The sequence below is a fragment of the Lynx canadensis genome, chromosome A1 (assembly GCF_007474595.2).
Source record: "Lynx canadensis isolate LIC74 chromosome A1, mLynCan4.pri.v2, whole genome shotgun sequence".
Taxonomy (NCBI): domain Eukaryota; kingdom Metazoa; phylum Chordata; class Mammalia; order Carnivora; family Felidae; genus Lynx; species Lynx canadensis.
Genome location: NC_044303.2, coordinates 51772516 through 51795662, shown reverse-complemented (window position 1 = coordinate 51795662; position 23147 = coordinate 51772516). Strand labels below are relative to the sequence as shown.

Sequence of the window (23147 nt, the reverse complement as noted above, 5' to 3'; positions counted from 1 at the left end):
AAAGGAATATTTGTCTTTCAAAAGGAAGTACAGAATACAGAGAGATAAGTGGTATAATTCTTCAGCTCTGTTGACATGGCAAAATGGGCCTGGTTTTACATATCTTTATAGGTCTTTTCAATGAGAAAGTCTTAAATATTTTATATTAAAGAAATTAACAGGTCCATAGGAAATTGGAAAATATAGGTATTTTAAATGTAAGATGTACTCAAGAATTTTAGTGGCTTTAAGTCATCACCATGGTTATTGAGGTTATGTCATGAGCAAGAGATAGTCAATGGCTTCATCAAGCAGACCAGTCATAAGATATCAGATTCCTTCAATCTGGTTTCACTTGTGGGGGCTCAGAATGTTAGAGCTGAAAAGCAATAAGCTTTATCTAGATGGACGACCAAAGGTCCTTGATTAGTTTGAGATTTTAGACTTTAATTCACAGAGTTTTTGTTAAGCACCGAAAATGTGTCAGGCATTGTGCTCTACCTATATTGTAAGTAAAGAAGTGAACAAGACAGACCCAATCCTTACCCTCAAAGATCTTATAGTTGGGGAGAGGTGATTAAATAATAATTCCCTCTAGGAGACAAAAGCTTGGGACAGGAAGGTCAGAGAGCTTGAGAATATCTAAAAGAAGCATCTGATGCAGATGTGGTGGGTCCGGGGTGGGGGCCTCCCTGAGCTAAGTGAGAGACACCTAATTTGAGACCTAAAGAATAAGTAGAAGTTATCAATGCAATATGAATGAAAGATGGGTGGGGTTTGCCTGTGGAGGGAGCATCACGGTGGGCTGGGGTGGGGAAAGCCTGTGAAGGCAGGATCAGCTAGGCTTCGGAAACCAGGTTAAGGAGTATGGCCATTGTCCAACGGCAATGGGAAGCCACAAGAGGATTTAATCAGAATGACGTGATCAGATCTGTGCTTCAGGAAGATCACTCTACAGTGTGCCTAATGGACTAAAGGACAGAAGGCGAAACTAGTAGCAGAGGGACCAATTAGGAGGCCGAATTGTATTCTGGTCCTGGTAGTATCGGAAAAGATAAGGTATCTTAGTTCCTGAGATAGAGGCATGCAGAGTGGCCTGCCAATTATGGGGAATGAAGCACTGGAAAGAGTCAAGGTCACCCCTTCCCCCAGCTTTCTTCCTTGAGCAGAAATATGAGAAATCTGCAATAGGAAGATAGGAAGAAACTCTTCTCTTGTTGGAATACTAAAACTTGGAGGTATATGTCTTAGGAAGTAGGAAGCCCTTAAAATTATGGAAGTATAATAATACAAATAGTTCAGAATCTTTTTTCTACTTCAGATGAAGGATGTATTTTCTAACTGTAAAGGCCTCCATGGCACCAGCTGCTTTTCAATCTTCATTTGGGAGCAGAAGTTTATAGCCTCAGATAATTGAATGACTCCTTTTTATGTTGGTTCATGACAACGTGAGGCTGTCACTGCTAAAAGCCATGCAGGTTCTCCCTGAATAAATGAAAATTCTGTGCACATTTGCATTTGTTCATGTTGTTATGTTCCTAGAAGGAGCTCAGGGACACCTGCTTATATTCTGATTGATGACCAAAGTTTATTCCACCCCTAAGTGTGAATTACATATACAGCTGCTGGAAATGTCAGCAAAGTCACATAAAAAGGACTCTAATTCACTGCTGTTCTGCTATTAAATAATCAGTGGCCATGTCACATTGAATTGGATGTAAAATTGCCTGTGGCTGTTATCCCTCTGGGAGATGCTTTAAAATGCCCCTCTCTTTACCCATTAAAATCAAGTGGGCAGGGTAGATACATTATAGTTACAGGTGGCTGCGCCAATTGAATGAAGTCACTTTTTTCAAGTAAGCAGCTTTCCTGTTTGTCTGTTCTGCTCTAATTCTTGATAACCTGGCTGATTATCATTAAATCTGGTGTCACTCCTAAAGAAGAGCCAGACGTTGCTTAGGTTAGATTTATGGATCAAGCCTCCATCTGAAAGCCACATGATGGCCAATATTTTAAAATTTTCTTTTTATAGGAATCTCATCCATATAAGGAAAATGCCTTCTTTCTATAGATGTTTTATTAGAAGTTGCTGAAATACAAACTACCTCTTTATAAAATTGGCATCTTCTAATAAACAAAAGATAAAACTCTTACCAGAAAGTTACCATGGTCTGTCAACATAGCACATTTGCCAGAGGGAAGGAGGGAAGGAAGGAAAAGTGAGAAAAAGAGGAAAGTGTGTGTGTGTGTGTGTGTGTGTGTGTGTGTGTGTGTGTGTCAGAGACAGAGACAGAGACAGAGACAGAGAGACAGAGAGAAGTACATTTTGTGGAATCAGACACTGAGGGAGGGGTTGGCTACAGGAGCCACTGTTAGTTATTCTGTACGTGGTTATTAAACCTAATCACTTCCAGCACAGTTGGGGACCTCCTAACAATCTTAATACTATTACTAATAAAAAGAAAATTCCATCCCAACCAAAACCACTATGAAGAAATGCTTCTACTTAACAGAGATATTTCCATACAATCATCAGTGGCAGGGTTGACACCAAAATCTGCTATTATTTCAGCTAGTAGGAAACCTCTATGAGGTAAGTACTTTCTCTCTTCCCTGTCACTTAAGTGATAATTTGCTCGAATAAGCATATGTAATTGTACTTCTTTCGCTGCAGGAAGGGGGATTTAGAAGGGAAGGGACTGTGGTGAGTATAAAGGATGGAAAGAAGATGGGAGTCTGTTTTTCTTCTAGGCAGTGGCATCAGAAGGACTTGAGTTTAGACCCAGGATATGTTTTCTTTCTTCAGAAGGTCATTTAATGTCTTTGAGTTATACTCCCCTCTTCTATGAAGTAGGCTATATGAATATATTTCTCATGAATATGTTTCTCATTGTAAGGATTGAATGTATGTAAATTGCCAGTCACATGAAAGGGGCTCAGTAAGTGCTACTTCTCTCAGTGACGGTGGCTCTTCCAGTGCCTCCCTCCTCCAAAGACCCCATCACCCCAGTGATAAAACCATATCAGCAGAAATAGCAAAATCACATAGTAACATAGACAACAAACTAGGAGACGCAAGAGTTGAGCCATGAATGTACTACACTGCCTTCTTTCCCCCAGTGGGTTCAAAGCACGTTTCCGTATGTTAACTTGCTTTCCTCATCTTAGAATATTGACACTATGGTTCCCAGCTTTATGTTTATAATGATAACATTTCAGGTCAGCAGGACAATTTGAATTTCTAATATTAGGCACTTGGGTGCATTATCTATTATTACCTTATTGTCTATTAATAAGCCCCTTTAGGTGAAAGATGTAGACATCACATAAAGATACTAAATTATACTATATTTGCAGAACTCAAAATGAAAGTTCAAGGTTAAAAATCTGCTGTAATATTCTGTGAGTCCACACAAACTGTGGATCTGTAATTTGAGGACCCTGAATATCCTTTCTGATGCTCTATAGTCATCTATATAAGCCACCAGTTTGGTTCAGTTTCTTGGAAATACGTTTTCTTCTGATTTGATTGCATTCAGTTTTCATTTCAGTCCTAACATGCTGTAGACAACAAACAAAGTTGCACTCCTGTAAATAAATAAAAAGTACAGAACCGAGTCCCAAATAGTGTGATTCCAGAGGAGTGCAAGATGTTTCCTTGCTGACAGGAGACACATGACTTAGAACTGTGTCTTCATTTGAACACTAAAGAAAAATAAAAGGCTTCTTTTTAAAAAAAAAATTTTATGTTTATTTATTTTTAAGAGAGAGAGAGAGAGACAGAGAGCAAGCAGGGGAGGGGCTGAGAGAGAGGGAGACACAGAAAGAGACAGAGAGCAAGCAGGGGAGGGGCTGAGAGAGAGGGAGACACAGAATCTGAAGCAGGGTCCAGGTTCTGAGCTGACAGCAAAGAGCCTGACATGGGGCTCGAACTCACCATCTGTGAGATCATGGCCTGAGCTGAAGTCAGATGCTTAACCAACTGAGCCACCCAGGCACCCCAATAAAAGGCTTCTTTAAGAGAGAGAGAAAGAAACACAATTCCTAACTAGAACCTTGAGAATACCTCAAGATAGGCAAAGTCATTTACCGCTCAGTGTTTTTGAGACCTGAAGATTTCACTTTAATGAGACTGTCCAAGCCTTCACTGTTCGAAAGAGAAAAAAAAATAAATAAATTCAGATTAGTGATAGGTTTTGGCTGTGCTGGGTCAATAAAGCCACATTATAAATCCACTGCACCCAGGGGCAACAGACAGATGAAAACATGAAATGACTATTTTATTTGATTACCTCTGACTGCTTCTGATCACTGCAGGACTCACTTTGATGAGGTTATCCAGATCCTGGTTTCTTTAAATAGAAAAATAAAAGGAGAGAAGGTTAATGGTAAAGTTCTTTTGGCAGGAGCATTAAGGTTATAAATCTGCTTGACATAATAATAAACCAAAATATTCTTCCTGCCCAAAGCACAAAAATTAATATAGTTCTATTACCTTCGGTTGTTGGTGAGAGTTTCAGGACTCACTCTGATGAGCTTATCAAGATCTCGATTTCTTTAAGTGAAAAAAAAAAAAAAATTAAAGCAGCTTGGGTTAGAGGTAACGCGGGTTCAAGTTGGTTGGAATTAGAAGAAAGGATTAGCCGTCTTATCATTTAGCATGACACATACTGGTTTGGCATAGAACAGCCTTGAAATAAGTTTTCTAGCTAATTTGGGGGGACAGTCTATGCTGGATTTGAAGAGAAGTTGCTCTGACTTTACATACTTCATAGCCAGAGCACAGCTGGCTGGTGTTCACAGCAAACATCTGGGATTAACAACTTTCCACTCTGCAGTGTTTTAACGTTATGAAGATACAAGCTGATTTTAATGCCCTTGTCCTTGTTAGTTTTTAAATCATATTCACCAACTGAAGATATTTTTTAAAATAAGCTCTAAAATTGGGATTATACTTAGCATAAGACTTGGCAAGGAGCGTTCTAGCAATCCTTCAAAACCATGACATTTCTTTCCTTTACAATAACTAAAAAGCTGAAATGAACTCAGCTGTTCATGGTCAAATTAGTTACATGCTCTGAAGACTGTCCGCTTCCTATCTGAAGCCACACCAGTTTGTTTCCTCAGTCAAGAACAGTATTTCTTCCCACATAGTTTGCTGCCATTCACTGCCTTCGTGTCATACCTTGTTTTAAGGGCTGGCAAGTGGTGATTTTTCAGTTGTTCCTGTAAACCCCTTTTTAATATTTATTCAGAGAAATGTGTCAGCCTGTAATGGCAAGAAATCATAGGACTGGGGTGCCTGGATGACTCAGTCAGTTAAGCGTCCAACTTTTCATTTCAGCTCGGGTCATGATTTCACAGTCTGCGGATTCGAACTCCATGTCAGGCTCAGCGCTGACAGTGGACACAGCCTGCTTGAGATTCTCTGTCCCCCTTTCTGTCTGCCCCTCCCCCACTCATGAGCACGTGTGTTCTCTCTCTCTCTCAAAAATAAATAAACATTAAAAAAAAATAGAAATCACAGGACTGAGAATGCCTGCTTTCAGTACCATCTTGGACAGCAACTTGCCTGTCTACCCTTCCCTCCAAACAGTCCTTTCTCCTTATATAAAAATAAGAGACATTTTACTTGTCAAAAATATTAAAACAATGTTGAGAGCTGAAGGGGAGCCATTTAGAACTTCATCACTGAAAAGTTCTGAGAAAAAGAACTGCATTTCCCTCCCCCAAACCTAATACTTCCATTGAATGTGCTTCCCAGCCCCTGGCTTCCATCATTGTTCTCAGATTTCCATGGTAGACAGAAAGCTGCTAACTGAATTTTCACTGTTTTGAATTATCTTCAGGAATAGTGTTCGCAATTAAAGATAACCAATTGGTTTCTACAAATACTATTAAAGGAAGGATTATTCTATAAGAGCTATCTAAAATATAATTTCCTTGTATAAACTGATTGCAAGATTTAGTATAAAGCTCAACTGTGCCTAAAAGACAATGATCTCTAAAGTGAGATTATTTTACACCTTAAACTATTGTAACACGGTATGTTAACTGTACAGGAATTAAAAATTTTTTTAAATAAAACAAAGTGAGGTTAATTTCATATATTAGAATAAAAAATACAAAGAATAAGACTTTGTAGAGAAGATAATGTGTTCAAAGGCCACAATATTTTTTAGTGTAACTACATATAACATTCATGTGCCAACATGATTAAACTGCACACACAACCATGGGAACTTCCATTTTCACTCTTCTGATGAGCAGAGAAAATGTCATTTATGCAACAACCTGGAAAAGTGATATTCAAATTACTGTTTCATAAAGCGCATTAAGAAATACATTTTAGGGGCGCCTGGGTGACTCAGTCAGTTAAGCATCCAACTCTTGATTTTGGCTCAGGTCATGATCTCAAGGTTCGTGAGATTGAGCCCCTGCTATTAGCACAGAGTCTGCTTGAGAGCCTCTCTCTCCTACTCTCTCTGCCCCTTACCCGCTCACACTTGCAGGCATTTGTGCTCTCTCTCTCAAAATAAATAAATAAACTTAAAAAAAAGAAATAAGGTTTACATCACAACTCAATATTCTCTTCAGATAGAGATATGCACACTCACACACACACACATGAGCAAACACAAATTTCATTAAATAATACCCTTACTACATAATAACTCTCATGTTTTCCACTCTATTTAATTAATTTTATTTAATTGAGGGAAAGTGCTGATTGCTACTTGCTGTATTAATTACAAGACCCGTTGGTGGGTTTTGACCCATAGTTTGAGAAATCCTGGCTTAGAAAATATATAATTGTATGCTATGTTCTACCACTACTGAAAAGACAACAGTGTTTTAACAAAACGAGGATCTCAGTATCAGTTCTGAATTGCCTTGATTGATAGCATCACGCAATTTATCTCAATGACTTGAAAATAACAAATATATAGACCCCTTTTTCAGGCCTTGGGTCCCTGAAAATGCAGAAATCTTATATGTAAACTTTATCCGGGAAAAATGTAACATTCTTTCTGTAACAAGTTTCTGCTTTCATTTGTTTTGCTTTAAGGATATAGTAAAGGGATATGTTAGAATATTTATCTATCACTGACTCCGTGTAGTTTAAGAGCTGCAAAGTGTTTTGCAGCCATTTGCACATTTGTGCCATTGTCACCTATGAAATAATATTTCAAGTGACCCTGTAGAGCAGTAAAGGACACCTTCTGGCTGTCCCATGGCAAGAGCAACAATCCTAGCTTTATAAACCTCCACTATTTCTGGAGGTGTTTAATTAACTTTCATTTCTTTTAACATCAAAGTTGGTGTGCTGGGAGCCCCCAGGAGTTGGGCTGGGAGTCAGAAAAACTCACGGAGACTATGAGATTTTTGCTCCTGGCCTCAGTATTCTCATCTGTAAAATGAGGAGACTGGAACATCTCTAAGACTCTGCCCATCTCCAACGTCTTCTACTCCTAGGAAACTATGGATATGGGCTTGACTGCCTGTCATGTTTATTAAATTAGCTATTCAGTGCTTCTTTTCCCTTTTAAATGCAATGTACTGACAATGCATTCTATATTCAGCAAGCAGTACATGAGTGTTCCAAAATGTAATATATTAAATTGACAACCTATTCTTCTCTTGGAGTAACATCTCTGTGCCCTCCAGTACATAATTAGCTTTAATCTATGATAATTGCCTGCTGTTAATAAGACTGAGTATGTCTACTGAATTCTCTTTTTGGCATCCATGGCCTATAATTATACCTAATGTGCAACTAATGATACCTAGTTGTAAGCTTCAAACCCAATAGTTTCCTCATAATTATTCATTCCCTAACAGATCACAAAACTATCAGTCTTGCACTAGTTTTCTCCGTGACCCTGGTCAGATCACTTAACCTTTGTCTGTTTCCTCTTCTGGAAATTGAATAGGTTTGACTGAAACAGGGGTTTTCAAAATTGTTCAGACTAACAGGGCTGGGAGTTCTCTGGGATTCCTTCCTTGATCTCTAAAATTTTGCAGTTTTTATATGTACCAACTAAACTCAAAAAGGGAAATCAATATATGTATATAGTGTGCAACAGTTTAAAAATCTTCATATACCCAGAGACAAAAAGCGAGTTTTATTATCTTACAGACACTGCCTAAAGAAATACCAAATTTTATGTCCACAACTTTGCTGGGAGCATCAAACTATCTAAGAAACAATAAACCTCATAAAATTTCCACCAACTACCAGAAAATGCTCTATGAAATGAAGTAAAGGTAATGCTGCTACTACATCTAATAAAGTGTTCTAGGTGTTTTTAGGAATTAACTATTATTAACAAATTGTCATCAGTTCAAGAGACAAAGGTGTTAACATCAATATCATAAAGGAAAAAACAACAAATTAGCACATAGACCAGCTATGTTCTCACAATCGATCTCTTCAACTGCTTCACTTGAGGAGGAAAGAAGTAAAGACACCAGCATATTATTTTCTTCAGCTACCTCTCTTTCTTGCTAGGAACAAATAGATATTTATTTCCAGGAATATATCAAAATCATGATGGTTTTTCAAGATTCAGTTTGCCCACAGAATGACTACAAATTATTTACATTTGTATTGTGTTTTAAGAGGAAAAACAAAACAAAACAAAACAAAACAAAACAAATTAACATCTTTCTCTTACCCGGCCATGTTTTTGACAGCTTTGGGGCCTACATTAATAAGTTCATCAAGACTTGCTTTACTGCTAAAACAAAATAAAATAAAAGGTCAAATTCAGCTGGAAACCAGCAAATTTTATGACTGACATTTTTTCTTTTGACACATGTAAATCATACAATGGGATCCTAGATAAAAGTAACAAGTTTACTGAGTTTCTACTTCCCAAAGTTTTTAAAATCCTCAAAACAACCCACTGAGGTAGATATCACCATCTTCCCTTTACAAATAAAGAAACCGAGCTTCCTGGAAGGTAGGGCATTCTTTGGGGGCAGGTAGGAAGAAGTGATTAAGAATGAACCAGGTTTGAAACCATAGCAACTGGACCCCAAACCTCACGCTCCTTCCCACTATCATCCTTTCTCTCTGTCCACAGTAACTGCTTACATCTCCACCATGCTCTTCACCAACATCATTGCAGTAATCCTGAGAGGGAGCTTGGACTTATTCTGGTATGCATTTCTTGACTTTTGACCCCATATACGATGAGTCATAACTCCCCAAGAAGACAGAAATATATTCAATGTCATCCAAAAATATTCTAGTATAAGAATAAGAATAGTATAGGAATGTTATGCCACCAACTTTCTCGAGTCATTTAAAGATCAATCTTTGGGTTTGTGAAAGAGTAGAAAGCCAATATTCTTTGTTTTATCCGGCTTTATGAATTTACAATTAATTTACTATGAATTTACAGTAATGATCTAGTTATGCTATTATTGTGTCAAAACAAATTTCTCAAATGGTAATTATAAAGAATTTGCTTCAATACTATAATAAAGTAAATTGAGACAATGAAAAAAGAAGAGCCTATCCAACACCACTACATATCAATAAATCAATTTGTTCTCATTTTTTTTCATGTCCTCTTTCAGAATGCCTTTAGCCAAATGATTAATCTTATTTTTTGGCAGAAATTGGAGACTTGCTCAAAAGTCTCAATATTCTTGGTAAAACCTACCTTGTGTATGCTGAGGGAATGAGTTTGGATCCTAAAAAAATGTTGCAATTTGCAATAGGTGGTAAAATCAACTAAAATCAATAATAACGTGTACTTTTTTTCAACTTGAATATTAAATTAAATAATTGTTGCCAATTTAAAACTTCATCATTACTTGAATTCTTTTTAGCCCTATGTAAAAGCAGGTGGCTATGAATTCATTTCTTACACAATTATGTACATATGAGAATTTAATTTAGTTTTATTCTTGTTTCTTTCAAGACAACCCCAAATTTAAATTACTCTTGAGCTTTTGACTTTCCACATTATATTTTGTAGCAGAATTAGCATTTAGGATATTTTGGGAGGTTGTAACAAACAAAAGAAAAATATAAACATATAAGATTTATCATTTCCATGTGTTCCCCATTTCCATCCCCTCCAAAAACAACAAAAACAAAAGCAAGCAAGCAAAACAGCATAACCTAGGACTTTTAAAAAACAGAGTTACTTCCTGATTTAAGGTATGCAGGTAATATATATAACGTGAATCTGTAACATTGAGGCTACTCTAAGATATTAATTCAATCACTTCAGAATTGCACTTCATGTAGTGCTAAATCAGAACAAGCAAGACTTCAGATTACATAAATTGCTTTTATTCTAAACACTCAAATGAATAATCATAGCTCTAAAGACACATTATTATAACAATGGGCTTTCATACCAACATTAACACCAAAAGCCTAAACAAGAAGGTTAATGTGGTATACCTTATTATTGTACAATATGCTATATACCCTGAAGAGAAAAAAAGGCCAGAAATGTTTGTATCATTTAATTAATCTTTCCAATTAACTCATAAACTAATTTAATCACACACAGGCCCTTTCATGTAAATGATTGCAACGTATTATGTGGAACTATTATACTGAAATAGAATTATGTTGAAATCCCAAGCACAATCACATACTGATAAGAGACATTATAAGAAATTCTCTATCCTCCATTAAAGCTCACGGCCTGGGAGCCCTGAGCAAGGACCTGAACACCAGGTTTCTAACACAGCTGTTGATTTTTGGTCCCATCACTGGCTGTCTCCATGGTGGGACAATGAGTTTTATTACATTTTTTTAAACAGAAAAACACAGAGGTATAGAAGAGTTCCATGAACCTCACCTTTGGTTAGTTCTGTTTGTTTCAGGAGCCACTTTGATGAGACTGTCAAGACTGTGGCCCCTTTAAACATGGAAGAAGTGATCAGATCAGTGGTTGATTTATATCATGTGGTTGCAAATATTTGTTAAAACTGAGAACCATTTTATATTGTAAAAATATTTTATTGTAAAATATTTATAAATATAGAGTTCATCTCAAAGGATTGGAATTTTCAGTCCTATGAATATACATATTTGGACATAACTACAGCTGCATAGAAGTAATAAAAAATAATCAATGGTTTTAGGAAATTCATGATATGCCAGGCATTGTTCAAGTGATTCACAGGATTTATATAATTTAATCAATCATCCAATATAGGAAGTATTATCCCATGTTCACAAAGGGAAAAACTGAGACACAGACCAGAAAAATTAAGTGAAAGTGAAGTAATCTAACTCAAGAGTTAGATTCCATGATACCAACTTTCCATGATACCATGATTCCATGATACCAACCATTGTACTGGAACTTAGTAATTGAATTAGCATTGGAGTGACAATACAGCACCTGGTCCAATTTCCTTATTGTGAGGACAAGAAAACTGAAGCCCAAATAGAAGTGACCAACTACATTTCACACTGTTAGTGAGGGCAGAGCCAGACCTAGATCCAAATCTATAGTCTCCCATTTAGTTCTCTTTCACCTCTTCTATGCCATCCTCTGCTTAAGAAAAATATACAAATTGGGATGCCTGGGTAGCTAAGTCAGTTAAGCATCCAACTCTTGATTTCGGCTCAGTTCATGATCTCACAGTGGGTCGTGAGATTGAGCCCCACATCAGGCTCTGCGCTGGCAGCTTGGAGCCTGCTTGGAATGCTCTCTTTCCCTCTCTCTCTGCCCCTCCCCCACTCATGTGTGCACACACACATGATCTCTCTCTCAAAATAAAGAAACTTTGAAAAAGAGAAAAGAAAAATAAACAAAACAATAAAGTGTCTTGTCCATTCTTGGAAATCAACTGTGCATCTAACTAATCACAGTTACCTCCATTATATTAAAACTTAGTTAACCATTTTTTTTAATATATGAAATTTATTGTCAAATTGGTTTCCATACAACACCCAGTGCTCATCCCAAAAGATGCCCTCTTCAATGCCCATCACCTACACTTCCCTCCCTCCCACCCCCCCCCCCATCAACCCTCAGTTTGTTTTCAGTTTTTAAGAGTCTCTCATGCTTTGGCTCTCTCCCACTCTAACCTCATTTTTTTTTCCTTCCCCTCCCCCATGGGTTTCTGTTAAGTTTCTCAGGATCCGCATAAGAGTGAAAACATATGCTATCTGTTTGTCTCTGTATGGCTTATTTCACTTAGCATCACACCCTCCAGTTCCATCCACGTTGCTACAAAGGGCCATATTTCATTCTTTCTCATTGCCACGTAGTACTCCATTGTGTATATAAACCACAATTTCTTTATCCATTCATCAGTTGATGGACATTTAGGCTCTTTCCAGAATTTGGCTATTGTTGAGAGTGATAAACATTGGGGTACAAGTGCCCCTATGCATCAGTACTCCTGTATCCCTTGGGTAAATTCCTAGCAGTGCTATTGATGGGTCATAGGGTAGATCTATTTTTAATTTTTTGAGGAAGCTCCACACTGTTTCCAGAGTGGCTGACCAGTTTGCATTCCCACCAACAGTGCAAGAGGGTTCCCATTTCTCCACATCCTCTCCAGCATCTATAGTCTCCTGATCTGCTCATTTTGGCCACTCTGACTGGCGTGAGGTGATATCTGAGTGTCGTTTTGATTTATATTTCCCTGATGAGGAGCAACGTTGAGCATCTTTTCATGTACCGGTTGGCCATCTGGATGTCTTCTTTAGAGAAGTGTCTATTCATGTTTTCTGCCCATTTCTTCACTGGATTATTTGTTTTTCGGGTGTGGAGTTTGGTGAGCTCTTTATAGATTTTGGATACTAGCCCTTTGTCCAATATGTCATTTGCAAATATCTTTTCCCATTCCGTTGGTTGCCTTTTAGTTTTGTTGATTGCTTCCTTTGCTGCGCAGAAGCTTTTTATCTTCATGAGGTCCCAATAGTTCATTTTTGCTTTTAATTCCCTTGCCTTTGGAGATGTGTCAAGTAAGAAATTGCCGCGGCTGAGGTCAGAGAGGTCTTTTCCTGCTTTCTCCTCTAGGGTTTTGATGGTTTCCTGTCTCACATTCAGGTCCTTTATCCATTTTGAGTTTATTTTTGTGAATGGTGTAAGAAAGTGGTCTAGTTTCAACCTTCTGCATATTGCTGTCCAGTTCTCCCAGCACCATTTGTTAAAGAGACTTTTTTCCATTGGATATTCTTTCCTGCTTTGTCAAAGATTAGTTGGCCGTACTTTTGTGGGTCTAGTTCTGGGGTTTCTATTCTATTCCATTGGTCTATGTGTCTGTTTTTGTGCCAATAGCATGCTGTCTTGATGATTACAGCTTTGTAGTAGAGGCTAAAGTCTGGGATTGTGATGCCTCCTGCTTTGGTCTTCTTCAAAATTACTTTGGCTATTTGGGGCCTTTTGTGGTTCCATATGAATTTTAGGATTGCTTGTTCTATCTTCAAGAAGAATGCTGGTGCAATTTTGATAGGGATTGCATTGAATGTGTAGACAGCTTTGGGTAGTATTGACATTTTAACAATATTTATTCTTCTAACCCATGAGCACGAAATGTTTTTCCATTTCTTTGTATCTTCTTCAGTTTCCTTCATAAGCTTTCTATAGTTTTCAGCATACAGATCTTTTACATCTTTGGTTAGATTTATTTCTAGGTATTTTATGCTTCTTGGTGCAATTGTGAATGGGATCAGTTTCTTTATTTGTCTTTCTGTTGCTTCATTATTAGTATCTAAGAATGCAGCTGATTTCTGTACATTGATTTTGTATCCTGCGACTTTGCTGAATTCATGTATCAGTTCTAGCAGACTTTTGGTGGAGTCTGTCAGGTTTTCCATGTATAATACGATGTTATCTGCAAAAAGTGAAAGCTTGACTTCATCTTTGCCAATTTTGATGTCTTTGATTTCCTTTTGTTGTCTGATTGCTGATGTTAGCACTTCCAACACTATGTTAAACAACAGCGGTGAGAGTGGATATCCCCGTCGTGTTCCTGATCTCAGGGGGAAAGCTCTCAGTTTTTCCACATTGAGGATGATATTAGCTGTGGGCTTTTCATAAATGGCTTTTATGATGTTTAAGTATGTTCCTTCTATCCCAACTTTCTCGAGGGTTTTTATTAAGAAAGGATGCTGAATTTTGTCAAATGCTTTTTCTGCATCGATTGACAGGATCATATGGTTCTTTTCTTTTCTTTTATTAATGTGATGTATCACGTTGATTGATTTGCGAATGTTGAACCAGCCCTGCAGCCCAGGAATGAATCCCACTTGATCATGGTGAATAATTCTTTTTATATGCTGTTGAATTCGATTTGCTAGTATATTGTTGAGAATTTTTGCATCCATATTCATCAGGGATATTGGCCTATAGTTCTCTTTTTTTAGTGGGTCTCTGTCTGGTTTAGGAATCAAAGTAATACTGGCTTCATAGAATGAGTCTGGAAGTTTTCCTTCCCTTTCTATTTCTTGGAATAGCTTGAGAAGGATAGGTATTATCTCAGCTTTAAATGTCCGGTAGAATTCCCCAGGGAAGCCATCTGGTCCTGGACTCTTATTTGTTGGGAGATTTTTGATAACTGGTTCAATTTCTTTGCTGGTTATGGGTCTGTTCAAGCTTTCTATTTCCTCCTGTTTAAGTTTTGGAAGTGTGTGGGTGTTTGGGAATTTGTCCATTTCTTCCAGGTTGTCCAGTTTGTTGGCATATAATTTTTCATAGTATTCCCTGATCATTGCTTGTATTTCTGGGGGATTGCTTGTAATAATTCCATTTTCATTCATGATTTTATCTATTTGGATCATCTCCCTTTTCTTTTTGAGAAGCCTGGCTAGAGGTTTATCCATTTTGTTTATTTTTTCAAAAAACCAACTCTTGGTTTCATTGCTCTGCTCTACAGTTTTTTTTTTAGATTCTATATTGTTTATTTCTGCTCTGATCTTTATTATTTCTCTTCTTCTGCTGGGTTTAGGCTGCCTTTGCTGCTCTGCTTCTATTTCCTTTAGGTGTGCTGTTAGATTTTGTATTTGGGATTTTTCTTGTTTCTGGCGATAGGCCTGGACTGCAATGTATTTTCCTCTCAGGACTGACTTTGCTGCATCCCAAAGCGTTTGGATTGTTGTATTTTCGTTTTCATTTGTTTCCATATATTTTTAAATTTCTTCTCTAATTGCCTGGTTGACCCACTCATTCTTTAGTAGGGTGTTTTTTAACCTCCATGCTTTTGGAGGTTTTCCAGACTTTTTCCTGTGGTTGATTTCAAGCTTCATAGCATTGTGGTCCAAAAGTATGCATGGTATGATCCCAATTCTTGTATACTTATGAAGGGCTGTTTTGTGACCCAGTATGTGATCTATCTTGGAGAATGTTCCATGTGCACTCGAGAAGAAAGTATATTCTGTTGCTTTGGGATGCAGAGTTCTAAATATATCTGTCAAGGCCATCTGATCCAATGTATCATTCAGGGCCCTTGTTTCTTTATTGACCATGTGTCTAGATGATCTTTCCATTGTTGTAAGTGGGGTATTAAAGTTCCCTGAAATTACCACATTCTTGTCAATAAGGTTGCTTACGTTTGTGAGTAATTGTTTTATATATTTGGGGACTCCCGTATTCGGCACATAGACATTTATTTAGTTCTTCTTGATGGATAGACCCTGTAATTATTATATAATGCCCTTCTTTATCTCTTGTTACAGCCTTTAATTTAAAGTCTAGTTTGTCTGATATAAGTATGGCTACTCCAGCTCTCTTTTGACTTCCAGTAGCATGATAAATAGTTCTCCATCCCCTCATTTTCAATCTGAAGGTGTCCTCAGGTCTAAAATGAGTCTCTTGTAGACAGCAAATAGATGGATCTTGTTTTTTTTATCCATTCTGATACCTTATGTCTTTTGGTTGGTGCATTTAGTCCATTTACATTCAGTGTTATTATAGAAAGATATGGGTTCAGAGTCATTGTGATGTCTGTAGGTTTCGTGCTTGTAGCGATTTCCCTGGTACTTTGCCTCACAGAATCCCCCTTAGGATCTCTTGTAGGGCTGGTTTAGTGGTGATGAATTCCTTCAGTTTTTGTTTGTTTGGGAAGACCTTTATCTCTCCTTCTATTCTAAAATCCTTTGCTGGATAAAGGATTCTCAGCTGCATATTTTTTTCTGTTCAACACATTGAAGATTTTCTGCCATTCCTTCAGTAGAGAGATCCGTCACGAGTCTTATCGGTCTCCCTTTATATGTTAGAGCACGTTTATCCCTAGCTGCTTTCAGAATTTTCTCTTTATCCTTGTATTTTGCCAGTTTCACTACGGTATGTCGTGCAGAAGATCGATTCAAGTTACATCTGAAGGGAGTTCTCTGTGCCTCTTGGATTTCAATGCCTTTTTCCTTCCCCAGATCAGGGAAGTTCTCAGCTATTATTTCTTCAAGTACACCTTCAGCACCTTTCCCTCTCTCTTCCTCCTCTGGAATACCAATTTTGCGTAGATTATCTCTCTTTAGTGCATCACTTAATTCTCTAATTTTCCCCTCATACTCCTCGATTTTTTATCTTTTTCTCAGCTTCTTCTTTTTCCATAATTTTATCTTCTAGTTCACCTATTCTCTAGTTAACCATTTTAGACATGAGGTCAGGGAGGTCACATTCTTAAACTATCATTGACCTCAGTGTCAGTCTCTTAAAATATTAATTTAATTATCTTTTCAAGCATTGATATGTGTGAAACAAAAAAAAAGAAGCATATTAAAACTTACCCTTGCACACTTTTTCCTGTTCTTGGAACCACTTTGATGAGGTTATCAAGATCTTTGGAACTTAAACAAAAAAAATGATAAGTAAAAATGGAATTAAATCAACTAAGTATTTATTTAAAAGATATATATGCTCAAGATGAATTTTTCTATTAAGTTTTAAGAGAAATCAATACCAGTCTATGCCCTTAATTTAAAAAAGTACAATTTTGACTTCCATATAGATCATCAATATACTGGCTCAGATTCTTATTTACCCTCGAAATAAAACCATAATATCAGGGCAATATTGAGTTTTTAAAAAAAATCAATCAGGAACAATATAATGATTTGCAAAAACTTTCACACACCTCCCAAGTATTTAATCCAACACTGTAGCTGTTACTTAACTATATTTTGGTAATAATTTCCATTTTTGGTGTTTTCTTGCTTTAAAGGGATTTTATATCCATTATGTCATTTGATCCTTCAACAATCAAGTGACAAAGGTAGAATAGACATGACCCTCATTTTATGACTAAAGAAGCCTCAGCTCAGAGTGTTCAAGGGACTTGCTCAAAGGCACCCAGCTGGGAAGTAATGGATTTCAGACTTGCTGATTCCAGTGCAAAGATTTTTCCACATAGCTTTTCTGATGAGGGCCACAAATTGATGCAGTCAGGGAAGGAAGAAAGATAAGACATAATCTTCACCCTGCATTACTTCTGTTTACTTCAGGGGTCACATTGATGAGATTGTCAAGGCTCTGGCCCCTTTAAAACATTGAAGAAATGGTGAGGTTAGTGATAGATTAACACCAAATGATGAAAACTATTTATTAAAACTCAGAAACTTTATTAACATTTACTGAGATCATGCCAAAGAATGGAATAATGTTAAAGTTGACTATGTAGGGATTTATACATCTCTGAGATTCAGTGAGACAATATTTTAATCTTGGCGACTTTAGGCCAGTCACAAATACTGCACTGGAACTCTGTCTCTATTGTGATTCGTTTAATGTCATGCTCCTAACCTTTGCCAGTGCGCTAAACATTTTCTAACAGTCTATATATGCATCTCATGGAACATTCCAGAAGGCACATCCTTTTAATATCAACTTCCAATATGCTGTGGGAATTTAAAATTAACCTTGAAGAATCCATATTTTGAAAAATTGACATTTATTAGTAGGTTTTCTATTCACAAGACTGGATGAAGATTAATATACCAGTTTGTTAAAGTCCGTGATATAGAACCTGGTATCTATCTGGCATTTATAACTATGTGTTAAAACTACAAATTTTGAGTAGTTGCATTGGCAACAAACAATAGGAAGATTAAAATCTATAGAGTTCTGAAATGTAAGATATATTTACTATAATAAAAAACCCCATGTAGTCATTAAAAACGTGTCAGTATTTTGTTGTTATCTTTTAATATTCTGTTTCTAATCTTAATGGAATTTTGCTTTTCTTATTGTTTCTGTTTTCCACATACGCAGCACAAGCCAATAGCCCTGTGACCTACAGAGGATGCCACATGGGTAAAGGACATCCGCAGAAGGTGCTTTTTAAAAATGTTTATTTATTTATTTCAAGAGAGAGAGAGAGAGAAAGAGGGAATATGCACAGGAAGGGTAGACAGAGGGAGAGAACCCCAAGCAGGGTCCATGCTGTCAGCGCAGAGCCCGGTGTGGGGCTCAATCCTACGAACTGTGAGATCATGACTTGAGTCAAAATCAAGAGTCGGGAGTTTAACCAACTGAGCCACCCAGGCTCCTCTAAAGAATGTACTTTTATACCCTGTTTCTCCATGCTCTGTGGCCCTACTAAGATTGTATCACAAAGTCTCTGAGGTTGCATCTATACAACATCACAGATACAGGTATTTTGAAGCAACTAGATGTTGACTTAAGATTTTATTTTTATCCAGATATCTGAGAATGTATATACCCAGGCTAAAAGCAGCAACAACAAAAAAAAAAATGTGTGGACTTTTTTTCATGCAAAATGAAACAACCTGAAAGAACCAACTATTCTACCCCAGAACACCCCCTTGTTGATGTGGTTTTTTTTTGTTTTTTTTTTTTTACCTCTTGTTGATTTTTGCCTAAATGAAGTATGTGAGATTTAAATTCCAGAGTCAGAGAAAAAATATTCCAGGATTCTATTTTCACATTTGAGTACTCAAAAAAATAATACAACAGTAAGCATTACAACCACTCCCTTGTAATACTTATGTTGATTTTGGAGTTAGCTTTGATTATATTGCCAAGAACTTGATCTCTTTAAACATATTAAATAAAACATATATCAATGAGGGTTTATTTAAATCTCAAAGTAAATAAAATCAATAAAGAAGAGTGTTCTAATTAATGCAGTAATTTAAAATAATATTTTGAGCTAAACTGTGTAAATCAATGCCCCATAGTGTACGCATCCTCAGTATTTATTCATTCCCTCAATCCACAAATAGTTATGGACACGTGTGAATAATACAGACATAGGCTTAGCCCTCATGAAGCTTCCATTCTAACTCAGGAAGAGGCAGGCAATATACAATCAAACATATAAATGAATGTCACAATTCTAAATAACAATACATGCTCTGAAGAAAATTAGAGAGTGCCTGGTGCCTGTGTTCTGGCACAGAACACAACTGGGGTTGGAGGAGGGGGTGGTGACAATTACATTTGGTGGTCAGAAATGACTTCTTTGAGAAAGTGGCAATATGAGGGTAGAGCAGTCCCAAAATGGGAATAGCATATGCAGAAGTCTTAAAGCAGGAATGAGCCAGGAATACAAAAAAGATCAGTTTGGCTGGACTTTATTGAACAAGTGAAAGACAATTGCTAAGGGTTAGAATTGTATTCTACCTGAAATGGACAAATATTGTACTTTTTTAAATAAGAGAGGGAGCTTTACTTTTAACAGATATACAGTGGTGCCTGGGTGGTTCAGTCAGTTAAGTGTCCAACTTCGGCTCAGGTCATGATCTCGTGGTTAATGAGTTCGAACCCCGTGTCTGGCTCTGCGCTGACAGCTCAGAGCCTAGAGCCTGCCTTGGGATTCTCTGTCTCCCTCTCTCTGTCCCTCCCCTGCTTGAGCACTCTCTCTCTCTCTCTCTCTCTCTCTCTCTCTCTCAAAAACAAATAAACAAAAAAAAGTTAGGGGCGCCTTGGTGGCTCAGTCAGTTGAGCGTCCGACTTCAGTTCAGGTCATGATCTCACGGTTCGTGAGTTTGAGCCCTGCATCAGGCTTTGTGCTGACAGCTCGGAGCCTGGAGCCTGTTTCAGATTCTGTGTCTCCCTCTCTCTCTGCCCCTCCCCCACTCATACTCTGTCTCTGTCTCTCAAAAATAAATAAACATTAAAAGATTTTTTTTACGTTAAAAAAATAAAAGATCTACAGAACTTAATTATGCGTAGTAAAAGAAAAAGACAACTACTGTCCCTAAAAGCTCTCAGCAAGCACAAACACACACTGTGCATACTCCCAAGCATTGGACATGGGTGCACACACATACACATCCATGTACATATGTACTCATATACATACAAAAGCATAGATATACACGTATCCATGTATACACAGCATGCATGCATTGTTATGCAATCACACACAGGTGCGTTTGCAAAAACATGCACATACTCATATGCATGTGGACCGGTGTACATACAAAGGTGCAATTGTACATATATGCACATTCATGCAAACACAAGCACACACACATAAAACATTTATTTGCCTGTAGATACATGTAGGCATGCACATAGTCGCACATCAACATATGAAAAACAAGAGGTGACTATTTGAAATACTCTTTTAAATAAAAATTAGCATGGAAGTCATGGATTTTTCTTGGAAAATCAAAGTAAATTAAATATTTGAACAGTATCTGAATCATTAAGAAAACATAATTCACCTGAATCTTTATCATTGCTCACAATTTCTTGCAGCTACTATGGGCCAGGCAGGATAATGTTATGATCCCTATTTTGTGGATGAGTAAACTGAAGCATGAGAACTAGCAAATGACCAAGCCAGAATTTGAACCCAGGTCTTTAGGTTTCCCTGCTCACATTCACTACCTTGAGTTACCTCCATGAACCCCCATGTAGCCATAGAAATCAATGCTTTCTTCTCAGTCTACTGGGTGCAAATACAAGTCTCGAACTCCCTGGGTTGCTGGACCATGTCATGTTGCTGAGAATAGCACACCAGCTTTTCAACTAGCTGAGTCCTTGCACTGCTAACTGGGCCTGTGGACATCAGTGACACATTTTTGAATCAACTAATAACATCATGTGCTGAGTTAACTGAATGGAAAGAAGTTCAAAGGAAACCACATGGAATTATTTGGTGCACTGGTTTCAGCAGCGTACCAACAAGCTCAGTTTCAAATATATTCCATCTGCTTTTTAAAAAATAAAAAGCAGGAGAATATAAGCTTTCCAGATTTACTTGAAAGTTAATGGATAGGAGAACTCTTTTTTAAGTTTATTTATTTATATTTAGAGAGAGTGTGTGAGAGGTGGAGGGACAGAGAGAAGGAGAGAGAGCCTGACTCAGAGCTCAAACTCATGGAACTGTGAGATCATGACCTGAGCTGAAATAACCCAGACAGCCTTAGGAGAACAAAGTACACTTTGTTAAGCTCTTCATTTTTATACACTATACTACATAGATATACATGCTACACACAAAAACACTATATATGTGCACACATTGTTAGCACATAAACACATCTACCTATATCCACACATACCACATACATATATTTACATGTAGTTATACTATATACACACACACATTTTGATGGTTAATTTCATATGTTAAGTTGGCTGGGCCACAGAAAGCCTACATATTGGGTCAAACATTATTCTGGGTATGTCTGTGAGGGTGTTCGGGGATGAGATAAACATTTGAATCTGTAGACTGAGGAAAGCAAATGGTCCTCCCTAACATAGGGGCCATGACCCAATCAGTTGAGGATTAGAATGGAACAGAAAGACTGAGTTAGAATGGAGTTTTTCTGCCTGACTGACTGACCTAAGACATCTCTTGACATTGGAAGCTAAACCATCAGCTCTCCTGATTCTTAGGCATTTGGGTTTGGACTGGAACTATAAATCACTGGCTCTTCTAGGTATCCAGATTGCCAACTACAGAGCTTGGGACTTTTCAGCTTCCATAAGAGCATGAGCCAATTCCTTATCCTATTGCTTCTGTTTCTCTGGAGAACCCCCTTGAGTACACATAAATACTCTTATACCCACACAATTATACATACACACTACTTATATACACACAAATACATTTATACACACACATGCAGTACTTACACATACACACACATACACACTTAAACACACACCACATACACACACACAGAAAGGAATCATTTAACTCAATAAAGTCAAATTCCCATTTAATTTTGCAAAATCTGCCAGATAGTAAACTTTACCCATAAATTAAATGCAAAAGATCACTTCTGACTATCACTTGTATAAAACTGCTTAATATGATTTGTTTGGGGAAAAAGAGAGCTTGGTTTGAATTTCAATGCAGTCTCCTGACAAGCAGTCAGGATTCCGATGTGCTTATAAATGCCAAAGGAAGGGGAGGAAGTTTTACATGTCTTACCTCTTGATATTTTTATTTGTTTCAGGATTTGCTTTAATAAATCCATTGAAGTCTTGTTTTCTTTGAACAAAGAAATGAATTTTAATGCATGTTATTAAGTAAAACACTAGTCAAGTGAACAATGATTGGAGAAGTCATATAAGTCAGATAAAGTCCTAGACTGGATCAAGACAGGATATAGATTTCTGCTCAACAAATCAGATATAATTGCTTATTCTGGTTTTAAATAATGAGAACAATATCAATAATAATATTTTAAAAGTTATAAGGAGAAGAATATATGTCTTCCTATAAACTGAACCATTTCCCCAATGCAAGCCTTTTAAAATATAATTAGGTTATGATGAGTTACAAAGAGCAAAAAAAAAAAAAAAAAAAAAAAAAAAACAATACGTCACATGGTAGGAAAATGAATGAATCATTTCTCAGGGGTACACATGTGACCCTCATGGAAGAGCATTGACATTGAATGATATCAAAAGGGGATGACTTGAACCCAAAAGGATGACAGTGCACAGGGATGGCAGAGGATGGCAGAGGTGACAGGACTCAGTGCTGCTGCCATGTTGACAGAGCCCTGAAGAGGGGAAACCGTGGTGGAATTTCCAGTGGATACACCTGCCAGTCCCTCCCCTGGGTTGCCTTCAGAGACCATATCATCCTTAGAGAAGTTGATTTACAAGGGTTTTAGTCAAGCCTCCACTTTGGCTTTGCTATTTTGGAGATCTACCTTGAAAACGTTGTTAAGACTATGCTTCATTTGGATACAAAGAAACAATTCAGTAATGCATCCATAAACCAAATCAAAGCCCTAAAATCTGGGA

General features: G+C 37.3%; 1 protein-coding gene across 7 annotated transcripts in view; it reads right to left on the bottom strand.

Annotated features, from left to right (window-relative positions):
- SCEL (sciellin) overlaps window positions 1-23147 on the bottom strand; it is a 174314-nt gene that overhangs the window by 23438 nt on the left and 127729 nt on the right. For 3 of the 7 annotated variants that reach the window (XM_032592327.1, XM_030312283.2, XM_032592332.1), the window contains 8 exons: window positions 22324-22383; window positions 17389-17448; window positions 16700-16759; window positions 10812-10871; window positions 8658-8720; window positions 4475-4534; window positions 4272-4331; window positions 4070-4126 (listed from right to left, as the gene is read on the bottom strand). In XM_032592327.1, coding sequence (XP_032448218.1) covers window positions 4070-4126; window positions 4272-4331; window positions 4475-4534; window positions 8658-8720; window positions 10812-10871; window positions 16700-16759; window positions 17389-17448; window positions 22324-22383 — 480 coding nt within the window. The remainder of the gene's footprint in view (window positions 1-4069; window positions 4127-4271; window positions 4332-4474; window positions 4535-8657; window positions 8721-10811; window positions 10872-16699; window positions 16760-17388; window positions 17449-22323; window positions 22384-23147) is intronic. The other 4 variants (XM_032592335.1, XM_032592329.1, XM_032592336.1 and 1 more) reach the window with 2 other exon arrangements.